This window comes from Molothrus aeneus, chromosome 1 (assembly GCF_037042795.1).
Source record: "Molothrus aeneus isolate 106 chromosome 1, BPBGC_Maene_1.0, whole genome shotgun sequence".
NCBI lineage: Eukaryota > Metazoa > Chordata > Aves > Passeriformes > Icteridae > Molothrus > Molothrus aeneus.
In genome coordinates this window covers 135,982,529-136,006,400 of record NC_089646.1, presented here as the reverse complement: position 1 = coordinate 136,006,400, position 23,872 = coordinate 135,982,529, and the positions used below count along the sequence as shown (strand labels likewise).

The 23,872-nt window shown below is 39.7% G+C and overlaps 1 protein-coding gene across 2 annotated transcripts; it reads left to right on the top strand.

The window, feature by feature from the left end:
• Positions 1-686: 686 nt before the first annotated feature.
• LOC136555390 (carbonic anhydrase 13-like) lies at positions 687-19,937 on the top strand. 2 transcript variants are annotated; one of them, XM_066548008.1, is made up of 8 exons: positions 687-763; positions 8,048-8,245; positions 9,967-9,999; positions 11,950-12,068; positions 15,329-15,424; positions 16,555-16,617; positions 17,460-17,615; positions 19,717-19,937. In XM_066548008.1, exons 1-8 carry the CDS (start codon positions 733-735, stop codon positions 19,828-19,830), a joined length of 810 nt encoding a protein of 269 aa, XP_066404105.1. In that variant the 5' UTR covers positions 687-732; the 3' UTR covers positions 19,831-19,937. The 2 variants fall into 2 exon arrangements, with proteins under 2 accessions (XP_066404105.1, XP_066404113.1); XM_066548016.1 differs by lacking the exon at positions 9,967-9,999.
• The last annotated feature ends 3,935 nt before the right edge of the window (positions 19,938-23,872 follow it).

The window sequence follows — 23,872 nt, the reverse complement described above, 5'->3', positions numbered from 1 at the left end:
CCTGTCCCTGTCCGGTCCCGGAGTCAGCCTCGGCCCCGGCCCTGCTTGCCTCTCCCGCGCCTTCGCAGCCAGCTTTTGCAGCACGGGAAGGCTGAGAGCGCCTTGGCGCGGGCCCGCAGGCCAAGCGCTGAGTCCAAAGCTCCGCGTTGCCACAAGCATCTACCCACGGGCAGCTCCCGGCACGCCTGGCGCTTGTATAGATTCCCAGTGGGTTGTGGTACACCCTTCTGCCTTCACGGCACCGCTTGGGAAAACGTGAAATCTTCCTGCGACCTATTCCAAAGGGAATTTGGTTTACAACCCTGGGAGAAAAACGGGAGGGGATGCAGCGGTGCGGACTTGGCTTTACTTTCGGGAGCGGCGGGGGTGACCCCAGGAATGGGCACTGCCGCACAATTCGTGCTCTGGCGGGACGGGGGCTGGTGGAGCCACCTTCCCTCTGTTGGAGCGGGCTCCTGAGACATGGCACTGCGTCCCCCGGGCCACCCCGACGGTGCTGGGGGGAGGCTGGGGAGAGCCTAGGCGACGAAGGGCTTGAGGCGACAACAGGCACGGACGGCCAGGAGGCCGGAGCGCTGCAGGTCTCCTTATCAGCGCCCGAGGATCGGGGCGTCGCCGCCCCGTCGCCTTCAAATCGGGCGCAGCCGCCTCTCCCGCCCCATCCCGTCCCATCCCAGCCCGTCTTGTCCTGTCCTGTCCTGTGCCGTCCCGTGCCGGCAGGAGAGCAGAGCCATGCTGCACTGGGGATACGACGAGCACAACGGTAGGGAAGAGGGGCCGGGGCCGTCGGGGCGGGCAGCGGGGTCCTGCGGGCAGCACTTGCCGCCGCTGGGCTCGGCAGCCCAGCGCCCTCGGGAGAGCTGGGTGAGCTGAAATGCTTTGCAGCGAGCCGATTTTTGTCTCGGCGTTCTGCAGGGCAGGCGGCTGAGAGGTGTCCGTGCGTGCGGCATCGCCTGCAGAGCCGGGCCGGGCTTGGCTCCGGGTCCGGTGTGCCGCGTTCCCGCTTGGGATTTCGTTCACTCCTTCAGCTGAACAGTTGCGTGCACAGATCGAGTACGTGGCTGACAGCTGCACTGATCGGAACTGCTGTACCAGCAGTGCTTTTCTGATTCCAACTCTGTTCTGCTTCTACTACCCGGTGGGAAATCCTAGTTACTTGACTGGGTTATTTAAATATATAACTATGCATCTAAGAGGAGATGCTTTTGGACTTTAGTTGTTCAGTGGTTTCCTTCATCTTGTCAGTCTTTGAAGTCCCAAGATGGGCTCATCTGCAGGCTTAAAGACTTGGCTCTGTTTTGCATCTTCAGTCATGCAAACGCTGATCCAGTGTGCAGACGGTCCCACAAGTCATGCAAGTAGAAATAAAAGTGTTTTTGTAAATTGTAGGCTCAACTCTGATAAAATACGTGGAATATCTTGTATTGTCTGTACACAAAGAAATGAAATGCTGTGACAGTAAAGTGAGACAGCTATATATTTGCATATACTAATGCCTATAAGAATATGCTTTGTGCATATTCTTAGACTTTGTGCATATTACTTAGACTTTGGAATGCTGTTTGTGCATAAAAAGTACTACCTTTCCTTCCTGGCCCTCTTGTTCCATCTTTTCTGGATGGATGTACTTTTCCTGAAAAACTGGGTAGTGGTGGTGGATCACAGGGATGTTGCAATGATTGGGTGTGTTATCTGCTGTTGTGCAGTCTACCCTACCCCTCCCCTGAAGACGTAAATGGGTCGTGTTTTTCAATTTTTTTTCTCCATATGTTTCTATGCTTTGAGCTTCACCTGCACTGCCCAGATAAGAAGTCCACTTTCCCTCCCTTATCCTGTCTCTTCTTGTTTGCTATTCTCAACCTATAGAGAGGGGAGGCCACCAGAATTTCTACTGGGATGGCCCTGGACCATGCTTGGGGCCCTATCTCTCCTATAAAACTCTATTTACTGCCTGCATGGTAACATATTTGAGGTGGAGTTTGCCTTTCACTCCTTACTTGGAGCCCCACAGCAGCTGTGGGGTGGATAGTTCCTCATCAGTCCATGCCCTTCACCACACCTTTTCCAGGGCATTAGAGGAGGGAGGCATGGATATCAAACACTTCAGTGCTCTTCCCTAGCATCAGTTTTATTTCTTAACTTTTTCTCTTCTACTGCATTTATTTTACTGATTTTTCTTGTTATTGTCGTTTGATTGAGTAGCAGGTGAAGGAAATTGCTCTGATTCTCGAAAATTTTGTTTGCCTTCGTGGCCCTGAAAATAGTTTCTTTGAAACTAAGATTACCTTTTGCAATTCAGACAGAAATAAAGTGAAATAAATTAAATGTGGTGCAGTTATATAGTGTGGTTGACTGCCTGAAGAGTTGAAAAGACATCTGTGTTCACTCTGAGTTCTGCAATTGCTACTTGGAACAGTCACAACATAAATCATTATGTGCATAAAGTAAACTGGCAAATATTAAAACATACATGTCTGCATATATGGAATATCTATGATTAAGGATATGGGCTCACTGTTAGGTAAAGAATTAAAAGATTTAGGGATTGACACTGACTGGATACCAGGTGCCCACCAAAGCCACTGTATCACTCCTCAGCTGGACAGGGCAGAGAAAATAGACTAAAAGGCTCAGAGGTTAAGTAACTCTCCAGTTACTTTCATAGGCAAAATAGACTTGACTTGGGGAAATTAGTTTTATTTGTTGCTTATCAAATCAGAGTGAGGCAATGAGAAAATAAAACACCTTCCCTCCAACCCTTCCTTTATCCCAGGCCCAACTTCACTCCTTCACTCCACAGGATTTCTCTATGGCCTCTCCTGCACCAGCTGTGGTCAGTTCATCACATATTGTCTCTGCCTCTCCCTTCTCTTCAGCAGCTGGACTACTCACACTCTGCTCCTGCTCCAGTATAGGGTCCCACCCATGGAAACAGCCTTCCATTAATTTCTCCAATGTGAGGGCTTCCCACAGGCTGTAGTTTTTCACAAACTGCTGCAGCGTGGATTCCCCAGGGGGCCCCAAGTCCTGCCAGCAAACCTGCTCCAGCTTGGGCTTCCAATGGGGTCCTGCCAGGAGCCTGTTCCAGTGTAGGCTGTCCATGAGGTCAAAACTTCCTTCAAGACACATCCACCTTCTCCAGTTGTGACCCTCCTGGGCTGCAGGTGGATCTCTGCTTCACTGTGGACCTCCATACAGGGCACAGCTGCCTCACCCTGGTCTTCACTATGGTGCAGGGAATCTGCTTAGGCTCTGGAACCATGTCCTCCCCTTCCTCTTGGTGTTTGCAGAGCTGTTTCTCTCCCATATTCTCACTCCTCTCTTTCAGCTGCTGTTGCACAGTAACTTTTTCCCCTTCTTAAATCTGTTACCCAGAGGTGATAGCACTGTCCCTGATGGATGGGCTCAGCCTTGTCCAGCAGCGGGTCCATCCTGGAGCAGCTGGCACTGGCCCTATTGGACATGGGGAAAGCTTCAGCAGCTTCTCACAGAAGCCACACCTGCAGCCTCCTTGCTACCAGTATCTTGTCACACACACCTAATGCAGAAGTTCTCTTTACTTTGATTACTTTGGTTACTTTGATGCACCTATTTCTGAAATGCATGAAGGCATTATTTTATTTCTGTGAAAACCTTGGCCTTTGCTTTCTTGCCACTTTTCTTACCTCACAGTTTTGATGTTGCTTATATGTAGAGGCATAATACTGAAATCTTGAAGACTGGCTTCAGTGTGGTATCATGCATGCTTTTCACTGTTGCTCAAGGTTCCTATCAGGATGGGAGTATTCTTGCCCCTTGAGTCCTGTTTTGTTTACATGGGAATTGCTTTAGTTAAAAGGCAAATCAAAGAATGAGTAAAACTGGAAGGGACCACAGTGGGAAAACAATTGACTTTAGTTAACTATTTGTTTAATGAAATATATGGTAATTATTTACATGTATTGTCTGTTACAGCAAAAATTTCTCTTGATCTAGTTACTACAGTAATGTTGAGGCATTTTATAAATAAAAGGGATATTAATTCATAGAATCATTTAGATTGTAAATGACCTTTAAGATAATTCAGTTGAGCCATAACTCCTTATACTTGTTTTTTCTGAGAATAATTATGTCATTTCATTATCTGCTTTTTAAAAGGTGCTTAATTTTACCCATAATGAATTTTTAATTACCTTTGTTTGAGCTCATCTTACTGTAACCTAATATGCAATCAAATTACTTGCAAACCTAAGTTTATAAATTTAAGCACTCTGTGATTGATAAACTGGGCAATGGATTCTCTTTAGAAATAAACAATGTGGTGGTGTTGCAGAGGTCTCAGGATGAGGGAAGAGATGAGCATCTTGACTCCATGCTTCAGAAGGCTGATTTATCATTTTATTATATATATTATATGATATATATTAAAAGAAAATGATATATTAAAACTACTAAAAGAATAGAAGAAAGAATTTCATCAGAAGGCTAGCAAGGAAAGGAATGGAATGATAATAAAATCTTGTGACTGCTCACAGCCTCAACACAGGTGGCTGTCATTGGTCATCAAGTAAAAACAATTTCTCATGCTGGGTAAACAACTCTCCAGATCACATTCCAGAGCAGCAAAACATGGAGAAGCTGAAGCATCTCACCTTCTCAGGATAAAAGATCCTGGCAAAAGGATTTTTCATAAAATATGTCTGTGGCAAAACAAGGATGTGATCCTGTCAAGGCCAGACCATTCTAAAATAATGAATTTTCTATATATAATAACAAACTGTGAAAAAAAAACCAAACCCCTTGTCACCTGTACTGTACATGCTCCATTTATGCACATATAGAGGCTCACTAGAATTCAACTGTATCCTGTAGTATGTTCACTAGGCTTGTCTCAAGTTGTCCTGTTGATGAAATTTTTAATATTTAGCTTTAGCTGGATCAAAATGCAGCACTGTGAGGTGCTATAGTGAGTTCTGTTTCCTGCCAAATTCCTAACTGCCTTCACTGTGAGACCTGTTTCATGAATTGGCTGCGTGCAATGCTGGTGAGTGGTACGTGCAGCTATAGTCTGACCTAAAAGTGTCAGACAATTCATTGCCTGTGGTAATGGTGTGTTCAAAATAAAGGCATGAAATCTTCAGAGCAGATGGTTCAGTTTTTAGTCATAAATCTCAGTCACAATAGCTTTGATTGTTAAGAGCTACTAGAAAATTGCCTCTAGCAAGAGAACATTTTCCCAACAGCAGGAGAGGATTTCATAAGTTCAAAAATTGGTATATTAATCACTTTCATTCAGTAAAGGAAAAAATGAAAAGAGGTGAATTAATGAGTTATACTCCCTGAAAGTGCATATTTAGAAAACTGAAGTGTACATTATTTTAATATGGAGGCATTTAATTCAGAAAAAAATTTCACTCTGGGGACCCCTCTGGCTTTAATCTGATTGTATGATATGCATTTGAGTATCTCTTTCAACAGCAATGGCTTTTTTTTACAACAGTCATACACAAAGTTTGCATTGGGCTGGGGTCTGTAGAAATGAATTGAGTCACAGTTTTCCTAGAGGGACAAAAGCATGATAATTGTACTAGATTGCTGGTAGATTACTTAGAAAGTAATACTTGTTGATATAACCTAGTGGTATAAAATGAGCTGAAGTTTCTTGATACCTTCCTGTACATTTTGAAAGGTCAGATGTCTGGTAGTTTGGTCACTGGTAGATGTTTAATCACCATAGCAAACCAGTATTTTGGTCATCTGAGCCAAGAACAAGCGCCAAACCAGCAATAATGTCATTTTAGAACTGAATATTATATTACTGTTAAATAATTAGGCAGTGACAGAATCACAGCCTTGGGTCCTCTTTTTGGCAACTTTGTATTATTTCTGAATACAACTCATCCATATTATTTAATTCAAATAACTATAGTTATTTCTGAGACAGAGCAATAGGACACCAAGTAGTTAAGCACATAAATATATTTTTGGCTTTTCTCAGTTAAGGAGTGTTAGAATTATTAAAATTAAGTAGCAATAAACTTTTTCTAGGAGTTCCAAATCATGGTACTGAGGTATAAATTATGGAGTAGGGCTTCTTCAAATAAAATTTTGTGTTGCATCCCTAACTACAGGGTATTAGGATCAAAACACAATTAAAGTTATATTCTAAACTGTATGTAGTTAGAATATTGAATAGCTTTGATGACCATTTGTGAACTGAGAGGAATGAGGTTTAAACAGTGTTATGTTTCAAACCAGTTTCTGCCTTAGAATCTATTTCTTTATTGAGTTTAGTTTAGGAAGTAATTAACAAAAGTACTTTTTTTAAAATCAAGACTGAAGGCCTTTGTCCTTGTTCTGAGGTTTAAGTCTTAGGCTATTCTTTACAAGTTTTTCCCCCTTCTGTTTTTCTGTGCTGCTCAGAGGGGAATCATTCTCTGCCCAGGTGCTGTGCAAGCTGCAGCCCCTGGCTGTGGGCGCTTCCTCCTTGATTTACTGCCGGGGTGCATGGGTGCTTTTAGCACCTGTGAGTTTCACTTCTATTGAAGTCGAAGAAAGAAAAATACCTGACAGCTCTTGATGTTAGGCTATTAACCACAGCATCATACATTTTCATCCTTTTTTGTCATCATTTTTATTTAAGTGCTAAGCCATGCAGAGAGACCCAAACCCAATTTTTGTGGTCAGTTATCTTCAGTGTAGGGAGTTAGTTATGAGGATATCCAGTGATGCAGATTTTATTTGACCAGGTTCTGATGCTCATATTAAGTATTTCATATATCCAGTCTCTCAATTGATTTATTATGCTTTTTACCCATTATAAGCCTGGGGGGAAAACAAGTTCTGTGTTCTTCTTAATACTGAAAGATCATTTGCCCTGCAGACTTTCACCTTTCTCTTTTTTCTTTCTTCTTTCCCCTTGCTCTCCCCTCCTTTTCATCCTAAACCTTATTTTCTGTCTGTATAGAATATATTCCCCAGGGTGTTCATATTTTTCTTTACCCTCTTATCCAAATATGGTTAAACAATGGCACATATACTCTTATTGTGAATTATTGGGAACTCTCTGATGCTTAGTAGGTAACAACAGATAACTCACACATCTTATCAGTGAAGCTTTTCTTACTGTTTTAGGATGTTATTTGCTATTTTCTCATATCCATATTATTGATTTATTAATTTTTCATGTGACATTTGGCTTAGCCTGCTTGGAGAGAGGAAGGTTGAGATGACTGGTATTGATTAACAGTTTCTTTAGTCCTATAATTTCTACCTAAGTTGGGTCAATGGCTCTGTGTCTGGAAGATCTACTCTCATCAGCTGAAGGCAGTAGAAATACAAACCTCACGCAGGCACCACTGTCCTGAGTGTTCCTGTTCTTTGATTTTGGCAGTGCTACATTAGTGTGTGTGTGTATGTGTGCCTGTGTGCATGGACACTTCATGATTAGAGGGTGGCAGTCTCTCTTCCTTGTGACAGCTGGTGTGCACAGTTGGTGGGCTGGGAGGAGGTGATCAGAGGTGCAGCAGGGTTTAGGTTCCAGGCACTGCCATCAGGCTCCAGGAACCACTCAACAGTTTTTGACATCTCCCCATCTCATTCAGAGTGATCGGTGGAAGACGTGTTCTCAGGTCTTTTGCAGTAAATGAATAAGGCATAAAAAATTCTGCCTAGAAAAAAGGTAATCCTTAAAGACACAATGAGACATGATATTAGGCAAAAATGGCATGTCAGAAATTCATTGGGACATAGTGCCCATCGGATACAGGATGCCTGATTTGAGTGAGCATTTGTTGTATGTGTCTTGTGCATAGCCGAGTCTTACCTGGGAATAATTATTTACATACTGTGGCCTTGTTTAAAGGTGCATGCAAGGTACATGGAGGGATCTGGAGAACTGCTATTGCGATATGATGCAACAAAAGTAGCTGAATGTTTTGATTTGTGTTTTCCTGATGCATCCTTTTTGAATTTAAAAGATGCAGATGAGGACAATTCAAGTAGAGTTTTCTTTCATAACAATGAGGTTGCTGTCAGCAATTTAGACTTCTCCTCCAATGCATTGCAGGGCCTGCCCACTGGAAGGAGGTTTTTCCTGTCGCTAATGGAGACCGTCAGTCACCCATCGACATCAAAACTGAGGAAACCAAGTATGATCCCTCCCTCCGTCCTCTAAATCCCAGTTATGATCCAGCTTCTGCTAAAATCATCCTCAACAACGGGCACTCCACCAGTGTGGAGTTTGATGACACCGTCAACAAATCAGGTTTGTTCCTTTACTCTTGCGCTGTAACTTTCTCCACAAATTCCTAAATAGAATGCCTACAGCCTGGACACGTCTCACTGCTGGATGTGAACTCCTAATAAACAGTAAGGCTTTGCTCCTCTGGATGAGAGATTCCTTTTCCCCTGCCTTTCAGCATGATGCAGTGTGGGAACATATTTGGACACAAATTCGAGGTTGTGTTTCTCAGAAAGTGTTGGGATTCCCTACTTACAGGAATGGTTTGATCCACCCCCACCAGCTGGATAGTGCCAGCTCCCTGTTTGAACAGTGTTGTATACAATTTTTCAAATGCTGCTCTCTCTTTCTCACTGCAGATGAATCCTTTGTGTCTCATTACAGGTTCATTCCAACCGAATCGCTCAAATCTCTTATCTGAATTTAGCTGCAGGTTTGGTTATATGTTTTTCCCTTTTTTATGACCTATACTCGGCCTTCTTATGACAAGTAAGAGCCAATACAGAACAAGTGAAATAGATCCCAAGTAATCCCTTTTCTTCTCTGAAAAGTATTATTGCCCAAGTCTTTTCCAGGAGTATGTAGCTTCCCTTTTTGCAAACAATAATTCTTATTTAGAAGTTCTCTGATGTATTATAGTCTTTGTAATGGTACTGCCTTCATCTTTGAAACCTTCTCTTGGATTTTGGGCAAGGCAGCATGCACCTCTTCAAGCTGTAGGAATGCAGAATCTTCAAGCAATAAAATAATTTTGTGGCTGTGTGAGGCTTAGCTGAGGATCCAAGACCATGGTGCTTTCATAAGCATCAAAGCCAGAGAGAGACTAATTTTTTGATGACCCCCTAGTCCTGAGGACTTATTAGCTCATAGTGGCAAGAGGGAGAGACATAGACGGAGACAGCATCATGTTTTTGTTTCCTGAACAGTCTTAGTTTTAAACTTTCTGTCAACACTGGATGTTGCCTGAAAGCCACCAGCTGACCATCAATGATCAGTCTGACCTTGTGTCAGATGCTGCGGAACTTCCCAGAATTAATCTCTGCTTCGAGCCTAGTAGATGCTGGTGAACTAAAGCACATCTCTTAGAAAAATACACAATCTTGATTTCAAATTTTCCAGCGATGCTGAACCTACCACAGCCTTTGGTAAGTTGTTCTAATTGTTAATTACCCTCACAGTTTAAAAGAAAAAATGTTAATGAATGCGAATACACCAAGAACCTCTTCCACTCTCTTAACTCCTTTCATGAAGTGACAGGGCCTGAGCAACGTTTCTCTAGGCTTCTCCTGGTACCAAAGCAATAGTAATGTGATCCTCCTCTCACTGCTTTCCCCAGGCTGTATCTCCATGGATGTAGTTCATATTGTGGCAAAGCACTGACAGATGTTGATCACATAATTAACAGATGGAATACCCAGTCTCCTTCAGTAGACTCCATGTCTTCTATGCATGGACCAGATTCTTCAGTCCACAAACATAAATTGAGTAATTCACTATTTTCCCTAGTATTTGTCACTGACAAACTTTATCAGTATTGTTTTTGTTTTCTTTCAGGTCATTGCTCAAAAAATACTGAATTTTCTAGGGCCCAAATTTGGCTTCTGGGGCACCTCTGTGAAGTAAGAACTCCTGCCATGTGTTGGTTTCATGGAAACAAAATCAAATTGATTGGTACTAAATACATTAGCATCTTCTAATGCATTATTAACTGATTCCCATATGAACTATTTCCTCACTTTGGTCAACATTGGAACTGGGCCAAGTTTGTAACTGTTTGTGTAAGTCTGTTTATGCTCTTTGGTACCACATTAGCTCCATTCTTTGAAATTGCTCTATTGATCTTCTTCCAATATTTTTAAAAATTCAAGATACTGATATTTGCCTTAAAAACTTCTGAGTATCCTCTTCCTTAATTACTGTTGGAATTAAATGGTTTTACCATCACTGTGTGATGCGGCGCAAATAGATCAACAGGCCATTTTCCACAGTTTTCAGCATAAGTATTTCATGCTGGTGCATTTCTACAAATTAGTTTTTCCTCAGCCAGTTAGAACACTGATCTTTACACTTTTCTAGGATCATTTGCATCGAAGTTTACAGTCCTTAAAAGAAAGAATTTTAAACTGCCACTGCCCCATCTCCTCTGTTTGCTAAGTTTATAGGCTGTGGAAATGCATGTTTTTTGAGTTGAAGCTTTAAGGAAGTTAAATATTTTTCCCCAGAATAAACAGTCCCACTTCTTTTTCATTATCCAAGCTACTTGTGTTAGCAAATAGGCAACTTAAAAAATTATTCTTTCATGTTTATTTGGTGGATTTTGTTCCTAAGAAAGTGTAGGTTTTGCACTAAATCTAGAAGAGAAAAAATTGCTATTGTCCTCCCTTCTGCTCTTAATTTAAAAAACATCTGGTTAAATCTACCCTCATTTCCCCTTAAAATTTCTGTAATGAGCCAGTAAACTATTCCAGATTGATTCCCAAACACTCAGAGGACATACAGAGCTGGGTGAATGGAGTGATTTGTTTTGCTGTGAATAAGGAATCTCTCTGGGTGTAATTCACATTCCAGGCTCTGTGAAGAGATATTTTGATTCTAAGTCTGACAAGAAAATTGTGACTGCTTGCAAAAGCAAAATAATGAAAAGCCCACCCATATGCATGTTAGTTAGAATAGAATAGAATAGAATAGAATAGAATAGAATAGAATAGAATAGAATAGAATAGAATAGAATAGAATTCTTTCAGTTGGAAGGGACCTGCAATGATCATGTTGTCCAACTGCCTGAGCAGTTCAGGGCTAACCAAAAGTTAAAAGATGTTGTTAAGGGCATTGTCCAAATGCCTCTTAAACTCTGATAAGCCTGGGGCTTTGACAGCCTTTCTAAGAAGCTTGTTCCAGTGTTTGACCATCATCATGGTAAAGAAATGCTTCCTAGCATCCAGTTTAAATCTTCCCTGGAACAGCTTTGAGCCTTACCCACGAGTCCTGTCACTGGATACTTGAGACAAGAGACCTGCAGCTCCCTCTCTACTTCCCCTCCACAGAAGCAGAGAGCAGTGAGGACACCCCACAGCTTCCTTTTCTCAAAACTAGAAAAACCCAAAGTACATAGCTGCTCCTCATAGGACACGCTTTCCAGCACTGGCTAATTGTCTGTAATATTGCAGTTGTGCAATGCACATGCCTAATTTTATTTATGTTAGTATAAGCTCCTTTTCCTCAGACTTTAATCTGATATAACTGGATCTAGTTGCAAATGAAGGAAAGAGCCCTGAAAATTTAAGCTTCTCCTATTTTCCACCAAATTTCAAAGATGAAAATAAATTCTGCTGACATTAATTTTTATGATCCTGCTCCTTATTCATAAAACCTGTATTTTGAGCTTAATTTCTTAGTGATTCTTTTGAATATAATCAAGAGAGAAAACTCTTGAGTGTTGAAAAATAGAAGTAATTTCCCATTCTCTGAGAAATATCCAACCTTGACAATAACAGCATACCCTTTAGTGGGCCATAACCCACTAATCTGCCCATAAATACAATTTTCATAGTCATATCCTTGACAGGTGAGGGTTTCTGTAGCACTTCCAAGAAATGGAAATCCGTCTGAGACAACTTACGAGCAGGAGCAGAGGAGTGTCCGAAGACTGAAGTCTGGTGTGAGTTTAGAGGATATGGATGGAGACTCCATTCTCTCAGTGAAGCCTTTTCCTCTGTTTGGGTTTGTAGTGCTGACTGGGGGGCCACTCAGCGGGACCTACAGGCTGCGCCAGATTCACTTCCACTGGGGATCCAATGATGAAGCTGGCTCTGAGCACACGGTGGATGGGATGAAGTATGCGGCAGAGGTAAGGCTTTACGTGGAGTCATCTGTACCTCTAAGCTTGTGACTAGTTTTCCATTACAAGAATAATGTTGCCCTTCCTCTTCCTGCTTTTTATCCTCCCCTCATTTTATTGAAAAGTGGTCTTCCTGAGGTGTTGCATGTTTAGTCCTTTCTCAAAGGAGAACCTCTTTGAAAGCTTTGCAGAGGATTAAAAAAGGAGTACAGAAGACAAGAGCTCGATAAGAGCAAGACTTAATGTTCAAGAGTTATTTTAAACTTTGTCTTTCATTGTTTCCTCCTTGGAGAATATTTTCAAAGTCATCTTCAATGACAAACCACAGAATTATTGGATTTGGGGCCTATGTAGTGTAAAGTTTATGCAAGACATAGGAATGTTGCATTTTGTGGTGCACTTAGCAATGTGGTGGTTATGACTTTGAGAACCATGGTTTCATATCTGTGGGGTGCCTGCTGTCTGTGGGGTACTGTGCTTCAGTGGAGGTGGTGTGCCAAAGGGAGAAGTGCACCATCTGCTCTGGCATAGAGCATTCACTCCTGCTCTGTCTCCTTTGTATTTGAGTAATCTGCAGGAGGAAGTTCTCAGTATGAGATTCCTCTTTGCAAATGGAAGTACCATGGAATATTTTCAGGAGATTGAGATCTTTAAAAACATGTGATTCAGACAGTGTCAGAGTTTTCTGGGGTTAAAAAGAAGTAAAAAGTGTAAAAATAAATGGCCAAATAAAAGGCATAATACTACAGAAGAAAAAAATGTATTGTATGCACTGTGGTGTGATCAGATTTTACTGGAAATGCTATAAGAGATTCTGGTCAGGAAAAAAGATTGATTTTCTAACACTAATGGGGAAAAGTGACATTTGCAGTGTTTAAAGGCTTATGTTTTCCACAGGAACCAGGTGAGATGGAATATAAAGAATTAATAGAGGTGCTTTAAAACCATTAAGTACCAAACCCTAATTTCTAGATGAGAAAATCTATGTTTCCCATCTAAGAAACCAAATGGAAGGAGAAAATATCTCTGAATTTCTAGCCAGTCTAAAAGCCTTTCTGTTACCTGCTGGTTGGGTAACCCTCCACAGGAAGCTCTCTAGATGTCACTTTGGCTTTGGGATAAGAAACTCAGAATTAAAACCAAGGCTTCTGAATATTGTTCACACAAAAGAAAATACCTCAGAAGGAGACATGAAGATGTTTTCAGTGCTCACCTTTTTAAGGAAGATGTGCAAGGTTTGAAGAAAAAGCATCGACTGAATTGAAGAAAGAATTCATGTACAGGTAAAGAAGACTGCAAGGTTTGGCCCTTAAGCCCTCCAGGAAGAAGAAGGGATCCATGGCTCCATTCTCTGTGACAACATACGGTCTGATCAAGGTCTCTTCACAAGCTGCAGTGACACCGCGGTGGTAAGACAGGATATATTCCTTAGAGAAGTCACAAGCCATTGAGAATGGGTCTGTGCCCAGAAGTGTTTCACACTCTGTTTGGGGGCTCTGGTTTTTGGAGGGTTACCTTCTGGGGTTTTTTTTGGCAAAACTATAAAGGAGTGGGAGTGGGCTTTTAGTAGCTGTGGGAACTTTCCTTTTTGCTCTTTGTTGGGTTGTTTTTGATGGTGATTTTTTTTTTCCCAAATCCACAATAAAGGTAATTTCTGACTGAGAGTATCTGTTTCCTTTTTGTGTATGAAAAAATGTAATTGCTTAAAAGTTGTTCAGCATAGGTTCTGTGAATTTGTAATAGGGAGCAGAGCAGACACTATGAACTCCAGGATATTAATGCACTTGAGAAAGGTTTAGTGGACTATGTTCTCCTCTTGGCTTAGTGTATAATATCCATAGCAACTTTCCTTCAAGGATTTCTAAAGCTGTGAGACCGCATGGGTGTCATCATAGCTGTACATGTATTATTGTTGACGACAGTGGGATGTTTCAACACTTTAGAGTCCAAATGCTTAACATATTGATGCCATGTAAGACCAAGTAAGAGTTCCATTTTATAGATATGGAAAATTGGAACTTATAGAAGTTGAGCAAGGATTGATATTTAGAATAAAAATCTTCATACTTCTAGATCCCTATTTCAGCCATGCAGCTATGTTGCTTCATGTGGAAATCTTTTAAAGCAGATTTCAGTTTTCCTAAATTGTTCTTACTTTACTTGTCCTGTAGGTGCTGTAATCCAAAAGGAAGTCCTTTTTTTCATGGGTTCATCCCAGTTTAAGTCATTCAATGAATTGTTTTTCCTCATTCTTGAAGTTCAAAATCTGAAAAGATGGTCACCAATTTTAGGGAAGCCAATCTCATGCCATGCTTCTGAGCATCTTTAACTAAAAATTACGTGTAATAAGATTTACTAATCCATCGAGGATTTGTGAAAGTAATTAATGTTTGTGAAGTCGTTAGACTTAAGTGCTGTATGAGTGTGCTCTCTCCATTTGGCAGTCAGACCATTGCTCAAGGCTGGAACAACCTGGAACTTCTTGGGAACCAGGAGCTCCCGTAAATGACAAGTGGTCAGGAATTATGAAACCTAATTTTTAAACTTAAGTGGCATGGAAATAGACATCACAAGCTTTTCCTCTTCCCTCCTGGCTGGGTGGTGTTTAAGCTTCTTAGGCAAATATTACAGGACACTTCCAGAATAATGCATGTTGGAAATGCAAATGCTCAAACCTGAGATAATCAAGCTGCTTGTAAGGGCATCACTACTGGTAGTCATAGAAAATAACATTTGAAAAGTGTCAAAAATGAAATGCTGATGTTCCCTTAAGCTAAACAAGGGAAAAGGGGTCAGTGCAAGTTTAATGTGTATTTGCCTATTTTCTACCTATTTATGTGGATGATTAATGTTGCTGAAAGCTTGATTAAAGAAAAAGAGTAAAATACTAATGACATCCTCATGAATTCCAATCACTTTTAAAAATCAGCTTTACTAAAAATGGATTTTAAACCTCTAGTTATATAACCATTAGCTTTTTTTGTCTTAACTTCTCAGTTCAAAATCTGGGGACCCAACAGCAATTTCACAGGCACTGTGGTATGCCAATTGCTACTAAATTTTTAATAATCTTAGCCATTGGAAATGCTTTTGCCATTTGTGTGAACTACATATTTACTGATTTCATGAAATATCTGCATTTAGAACACTGAATGATTCTGCATACAAAAGAGTGAAAGAGAGTGTCAAACTGAGTAAAGTTGTAATATTTATTTGCCACTACTTGAGTTCAGTGAGAGTTGATGCTGTCTGTGTCTTTTGCTTTTCAGCTTCATGTGGTCCATTGGAATGCAGAGAAGTATTCCAGTTTTGTTGAGGCAGCTTGTCAGTCAGATGGACTAGCAGTCATGGCTGTATTTCTGAAGGTAAGAAGAGAATGCTTCAGACCTCATAATAAATCTGCATTATAAGCCCAAAGAGATAACGGTGATGGTTTGTGTAAGTTTTGCTAAAGAGAAACTTGTTTTATACTTATTCCCTCCGTAGTGTTTAGCTGCCAATATAGAAAGCTGTGCTTTCTTTAAGAATAAAAATATCAGCTTAATAGATTTTTCAAGACAGTCAAACTCTTCAGTTTGCCTAGTCTGCAAGCCCAAACAACATTAGATGTGGAACTTAATTCAGCTGCCCCCATTTGGATCCCAGTAACTTGTTCTTGACTAACATGTTCATTTAGGGGGACAGCTTGATTTAAATGGTTTTTTAATGGCTTGTTTCTGAGCTGGTAGTTTCTTCTAGAAAATAATAATAATTAAATACTGCAGAGCTAGAAACTGGAGAATTTCCTAATAATTATTTTATACCTTTTTTGCCTTCTCTCCCTGTTCTAAGATTAGATTTGTGCAACAGCTTCACTGAATTCTGTATGAAGAAGCAGATGGGGAATTCTCACAATCTATGGCAAAAGATAGGGCTTTGGTAAATTCTGTGGTTTCTAGTGGATTACACAGCTTCCTGAGAACAGTTAGTACTGGTGCTGGCACAGTCAGAGAGCCATTCCATGCAACAGTTGCAAAGAACTGCTTCAGCAGTTCAGTAATTCCATCTTTCCAGTTGGCATTACAATGACTCAAAGGAAGTGTCACTGGATTTCTTAGCACACAAATTCAGTTTGGAATGTTCTCACGTAAGAACATTGTTTTCAATGTTATAAGCAGTTTAAATTTCTGATGTTAGTCTGTAACTTTTAATGTCCCACATATTAAAACATGAAAGATAAATCGTTTCTATACCCCTGTAGTGAAAAGTTTGTAATTCTTTTGTAGCTGAAGTAATTACTATGAGTAGCCAGAATACTATTAGCAAGGGAGTGAATCTTCTTTATGACCAGTATTATTTCTAAGGACCAGCTAGTCACAGGCTTGTACAGAAGATGAATCAGATTTTTCAGTCACTCCAGTTATATAAGCCAGTTTCATTATGCATTTGCTTTTTTATTAATTTTTGTTGATTTTCCCTGGAGCTCCAGTGTTTCTTTTTTCTTTGGTGTTAATAGATTGGTGAATGCAACCCTCAACTGAACAAGATTACTGACCGCTTGGACACCATCAGAATCAAGGTGAGCAAGTGCTTCTAAAAGAATACTAGCTAATATTAGTAGTTGCTTTTGTTGGCCAGGTTTTTTATTTTTTGAAACCTGGCTGCTACTCCCTGTACCTTCATGTTTCCTTATCCCCAGTGATTGATACCTGATTTGAGTCAGTTTATGTGCATTCTGTTTAAGTTGAAACTAAGTAGACAAAGCATAGTTTTAACACAGCAAAATATCAGAGGAAACAGCTAATTCCTCACAAAACCCAGTCTCTGATAAATCTGTTGCTATGAGGATAGTAACAGGGGAAAAACATACTTTATGGAAAGCTGTAAAAAAGATGAGGAAAATACTTCCTCCCTTGTTTTGCTGAGGTAGAGGGTGAGAAATAACCTATTGCTTGTGCAAGAGAAATTAGCCAGACTCCCAACATGATGTTCAGACAACATCTGTGGTCTGATATCCAGTACAGGGGGAAACAGAAGTAATTCCTGGGAGGAGTGAGGAGGGAAACAAGTGGCAGTAACCTGTGGGGTTACTCTGCCAGCCTCACAGAGACCATGTTGAAATTCTAACATCTTTTGTCTTCTCCCCACCACTTCCATCTCATGGTCATCTGTAACTTAGGGGAAGCCTGTTCTAACCTGACACCTCTCATGGTGTCCTGCTGGCTTCAAGGAAAGTCACAGCAAAGCTGTCTCTGAGGTAAGACCTCATCAGAAGAGCATGATGAGGACCTCCTGTCATCACCCAAGATGCTGCCAGCCCACCTGATAGTGGAACAAGCTCTACCTCCTTTGGCATTATTTACCTTGGCCTCTTGCTTTTAAATAATATTGCCCTGGTATTTTTCTTTTATTTCTTTACAGGGAAAAAAAGCACTATTCACAAACTTTGATCCCAGCTGTCTGCTTCCCAAGTCCCTGGACTACTGGACTTACTTTGGCTCTCTCACTGTTCCACCTCTTCTTGAGAGTGTCATCTGGATTGTTCTGAGAGAGCCCATAAGTGTTTGTTCCGAACAGGTATCTTTGGATTTTTCACTGCTATAGAAGTGTTGCTTTTGTAAGAATGGAAATTGTAAATGCCACCCAATATTATGGGTTTTTGCAGACCTTGGCACTGCAGATGTTACAAGATTTTCAAAAGTCAAAATTTGTCTATCAAATTTATTCTGACTAGTTGCCTTTCTTGCTGTAACAGCTATTTATTATTCATTTTAAAAAAGAATCTGCATACACTAACAATTAAGAAACAAAAATAATCCATATGTAACCTAAAAAAAGAGTTCTGGTGATGCTTAGAAATTCTGGAATTCCAGTTGATTTAATTATTTGTATATCCTGCTCAAACCTCGTCTTTGGCATTTTTATCTGGCAGACAAGTAGTAAATGTCTTCTTCCATTCTAAATACATAAAACTTGATGAATTTACTAGAATTATGAAGAGAGAATACTGTTGTAATAAGTTGGGGTTTTCAGAAAGCTGTGATTCCACAAAAAAGGGTCTATTTGCATTTCTTGTAAAAGCTTCATGCTGTATCTTGGCAATGGTGACACCCAGCGGGCTGATCCTCTTAGGTGTAAGGTATTTCTGAGTAGAGAACACGTACTCAGCAGAAATGGTGACTTCAGTCTTTGCTATAAGTGTTAAGACAGTTCCCTGAATGGGTTGCTTGTTGGGAAACCTCAAATTTCTGTTTGCAACTGATTTGAAGTAATTTATTTGCTCAATGTGTTTATTTTTCTCATCTATATCTCTTCCTTACTCCCCTCAATCTGGCTTTGTAAGGCTTGCTGCAACTGTTTGGATCTAGGATTGGAAACCTGTTTAAGGTATCAATTTTCCAAAGATAAGCCATTTCTCAGGTTAAAAGTTTCTTATTTGGGCAAATCTGTAATAAATACGTTCTAAAATGTGAAATTCTGTATACAAACAGCCATGTAACAGGCTCAGGGAACATGGTGTGGGAAAGTGTCAAGTATAGTGATCCTTTATTAGTATTTTTTTATAAACTTTAGCTATATCTTACGTATTACAGTAGAAATTGCTATATTCTTATCAATATAAACATGCATGCAGCTAAAGTGTTTGTTTCCAGTAATGTCCACCATTGTGATTGTTCACAGTCAGCACTGTGACTGATAGTGTTCTACCATTTAATTTTATTCCTCAAGTTTGGATTTCTTTAGGGCTTTAGAGTTTACTACAGACTTTTTGTTGCACTTTTCAGGTTGAAAGAAATTAAAAACAGCTTTTAAGTTTTTAGAAACTTACAGGACCCTGAATAACAAACGTTAGCTTCGGAATGGGGTGAAGCAAGGTAGCATTGGCATTTTTTGCTCTTAATGTCATTATGATGCAATTACAACTAAATGCTGTATTATGATGGAATGGTTTTTGTACTGTCCTACCATTGATAACCTAGGAGGGAAGTAAAGTGAAATATAGAAATAGTAACTATTGGCAAGATTTGGAATTAAACAAAATTCTATACTTAGGTCAAAAATCATCCTCAGATTTCCCAAGGTTTAGACATGGAGCTCTGATGGGGTTTCTGCTGAGATCAGCATATGCTGAGTTATGAATAAGTGCTGGTCCTGGAAGTTATGAATAAGTTCTTCACAAGGAAAGAATTTGGAATCTCTCTTGGTTTGAGTAAGTGCTAGTTGCAGAAGCTTTCTGTAGCACCACACCTGCAATTCCAGGTTAATTGTGAATATCCTCTTTGAAGAAGGAAACATACACAGAATGCTTGTATGATAAGAAACATAATCTTATCTTTTGGCAAAAAACATTTCAGAATCTCCAAACTATGAAATCCAGCTAAAAAGGTATAAACACCCCCTGGTTTAGATCAGGTTGTGGCAGATAAAGTGTGAATAAAGGAAACAAGTAATCTTTATGCACAGTTTCATGTATTTTGGAATATTTTCTCAGTAGTCATCCCCCTTTTCATTTACAAGGATAGAAATGGTGAAACTGTCATTCCTCCATGACTTAATAAAATACAGTTCTGTTCTCTCAGGTGGAAAAAAGTGACAAGTGTCTTTATTATTTGCATGCTTTTTCATGAGTATTTGCATGAGGGTTTTCTGCTGAACCTTATGTGTCTTTTGGTTACAGCTGGCCAAATTCCGCAGCCTCCTGAGCACTGCTGAGGATGAGGTCGCCTGCTGCTTGCTGAGAAACTTCCGGCCTCCCCAGCCTCTAAGGGGACGAGAAGTCAGAAGGAATTGAAGGAGTAAATCCAGAGTAGGCTCCCTCAGAAACCAAAGGCCAAATTCATTTTAATAGTTATTATACTTTGTGATGTTTAATTTCTTTTTGTGAGTTGTTTTTAACCAATAGGTGTTGTTTTATTAGTGGTTTCCATGCAGTCATTTCTCACACATGTATGTCTGGAATTATCACAGGTTCATTGATGTTAACAGGTCTGACTGGGTTTGAGTGCATTGTCTTGGAAGTACTGAGCCATCAGCATTGCATACACAGAGGTCACTGCTAATCATGGGGACAAAAATGTTGAAGGAGTTGCCCAGATTTTGCCACCAAATTACTGAACAGGATCCTTGGTATTATTGATCAAGTATAGGATGTTTTGGGATTATTCTTCTGGTCTCTAACATAACATTTAGCTTCTGTATAAACCTCACATTGCAGTTCTCAAGGAAAAAAGTTTCAAGGATGATGTAATTTCATTGCTGACTTCTGCAATACCATATTTACTTTCTTACAAAAAGTGCTAATGACTAGCAGCATTTAAGTAGGACAGATATTTATATGATCCTGTTATTCTGGCTGCTTCATAGCAGTAATCATGTACTGATTGATAGTTTTTAAAAAGCAAAGAGTAAGGATTTTGTATATTGCAAGATCATGTCAGGTAGAGTAGGTATTCCTGAATTTCACAATGTCACAAGATGAAATTTTAATAACTGAAACCTGAAACCTGCAAGGTGGAAGGGCGTAGAGGGAGCTGTTTGTGCCTAAATCCAGTTTGTTGCACTTGGTGAAACATAAGGGACTATTACACTATATCCTATAGCATCAGATTATAGCATCAGACTTTTGCCCCTTAAAATCAAGAGGCAGGGGTAGCTGTTGTTCCAGACCATTGCACACTGCAGTGTGAACCACATGCTGCTTACCTCTCATCTCACTGTGGAGCACAGTACTGCCCAGGTATAAAATGTGTCAAGGTGCTGGCTGATGTTCTGCTGTCATAGGTGAACTTCAGTGGTTGCACTTATATTCCAAGACCAAAGAGAATAGTCAGAGACGGCCAAAGAAATTGGAATCATGTCAACATCTAATAAAAAGCTCAGCCCTTAGTAGCAATATGTTGAAACTTCTGTCTTTATAAGTTGACTTGAGCCAGCGTTTCTCTCAGGAGCCTTTTTTATCTGAATAAAATTGGGGTTTTTTTACACAAAATATTTTTATTAATGAACATGCCATAGGATGTAGCTTAGGATAGAATTTGATTTACTCTCAAACTGTGAGAACTACATAGTTAAATCAAGTGAGTGATACCTGAAAGAGGCAGCTAGAGGTTTTACTGGCAGAAATTAACACCAATCTCTGTAGTACTTCTGACGAATTCATCTTCCATAACTGCTCTCCTTTAGTTAATTTTTAAATAGGTTTTATATGCTCTGCCTTTTACCTTAATGGGTCATTTGATCTTAGATGAACAAACATGAGGGAAATCACAATTGGGATTGACTTTATATGCTGTTTTAGAACAATAAATTAGACATAGAGATATAGGTATTTTATCTCAGTTGAAGATATGTGGAATTCTTTGTTTTCTCCTCCCCAGAATATAGCTATTATATTCTGCAAGGTGTCCCAATGCCTTTTGAGTATTTTCTGAAGAAAAGAACACAAACAGACCATTGAAGAAAAAAAAAAGGCATTTAGCAGCACTAAAAAGAAGAGTGAGAGTGTGTTGTATGTTTTCACTCCCTTTTTTAGACTTAGGATTGGATCTCATATGTTTCCCTGTTATGTGAGTAGCTACAGAATGTGGAAAAAATGTTCACAAATTGCAGGAAGGATACAAAGGATTTGTTGGTCTCAAAAGAGAAAGAAATAAGGCTACTTCATATTGTAAACAGAAGTTTTACATATTTCTTACATATTGTAAACAGTGGAGTTGATTAATTCTTTTATATTTATAAGAGTTTTATCAAAATAAAATATGGATTTTATGAATGTGTCTTGTATTTTCTATTGAAGAACCTAAAGTTTTACAGAGAAGTCTATACTTTTATAGTTAACAGCTGCAGCTTTAGGTTTGGAAAAAATTGTCACCCATCATTTGAAGTCTGTCTTTAGATAGTGTAGTATTAGGTATGTCTTTATGTTCCAAATAAAATATTTTTGGTAGTGGTAAGACATGTAATCCATTCTTCAAGTTTCTGATAGTGCATTTTTGAACTATTGATGATTTTTATAGTTATGCTGATAAGTTTTAGAGGAAGTCATCGTTCAAGTAATTCCCCTTTTGTGGAGATGCCATGTTCATGTTAGATTGGCCTAGCTGAAAGTTAGTGGTGACATCTGAAAAAGAGTAGAAATGCTCAGTTACCTGAAATCCTTTGGGAACAGCTTCTCAGGTTACCTGAAATCCTTTGGGAACAGCTTCTCAGGTTATCCATCCCCTACAACCGTAAAGTGAGAATTTGGACACAGTCTCAGCTCTGAGCACTTGGTTGCACCCTCAGTCACTAATTTCCTGTGTGCCCAGGCTACACTGAACCTCAAACAGACTACTCAGTTTGCTCCCAGAGAATCTTATCTCAAGTATGAGCTCCATATTGTCCTCTACAGCAACTGAGGCTGAAATATGTTGTCACCCCACCAAACCCCTGCAGCCACATGTCCCTTTGATCAGCTCTTAACTCTCTCACACACTTGAAGCCTTTACATTAAGAAGAACGAAATGCTCAGTGACCAAAAAAAACATAGAGTGTATTTGCTGAAAATAGTAGCTGTCAAGAATTGTGGACTGCTGGAAGGTTGATCACCCATAAACTTATTTTCAGAATTAAATAAACCACAGCAGAGCCCTGGGGTCAGCTCTGCTGGTTTTGGCACAGGAGGGAAGCAGTCTGCTCTGCTATGCTAATAGTATTTGCCATCATTCTCATGATGTTTTTAATGTTGCACATGTTTAACATCAGCTGGGAATTTTCTTTATGTCAAACAAAAACCTGAGAAGTACCACTCTTCCCTTCTGGAGTACAGTGGGCTGAAGATACACCAGACATCTGTTTGATGCCATACACCCATTTGCTATGTACCTATGTTTTCTCTGCTGGTTTAGAGATTTGTCCCTCAGTTGCTTCCAGACATGAAATGTGACCTAAAGGAATTCTAAGAATGAATTTGAAGAAAAAAAACAACAAGTCATCAATTAATAAATCTCACAGAAAAAAAAAAAAGTGGAATATGGCATATGAATAAAACAACATTAATGAAATATATATGTGTTATACAGTTTCTATAAACTTAATGGAAAGGAAATTCTGGATTTAGATTCTTGTAGCTTTAAATAGGCAAGGGACAGATTATGAGATAAATCTTCAGATGTTAAAAGCTGCAAATAATTGAGAAACTTCGAGCACCTTTAGGTTGTCAGCTCAGTATGAAAGTATGAATACCAGAGGAATCTTGCTCAAGAGATGTAGCTTCTTTCTTTTACTGTCTATTAATTAGTCTAAAAAAACCATGGTGACAATTTCCCTTATCACTCTGTTAATAAATGGACTGCAACTAACTTCTGACCTAGCTGTTAGATTTTTTTGTTCTCCCACCCAATATGATCTTGTTTTCTAGTTATAGATGCAAAATACAGAGATTTGGTCTGTGATTTAATCTCTTAGATACTGTTATTTCTGTGTATCTTATTTGTGAAGTAACTGATTCAGTGACAGGGGACCTTCTCTGTGTGTCTGCTCTTTTTGTGAGACAGGAGATGATACTGAAATGCTGAAACAAAAATGTTTCTAAATTCATGGATTTTTTTCCTGTTTTTGTCAACCTCTCCATCATTAATGCCAAGCACAAGTTTTTACTGTGGTGAAACATTTGCATGTATGATCTGTGTCTCTTCTCCTGTGCAGCAGAATTTGAGGAGAAGGAATATCTCTGACAGGAGACTACTGGATTGTCATATGAAAACAAAGATTCTCGGCCTCTGATTAACAGACATGATATGTTGCACTGTTGATTTCTGTGTCTGTTTCTATTTTATCAAATTTCACCCACCTAG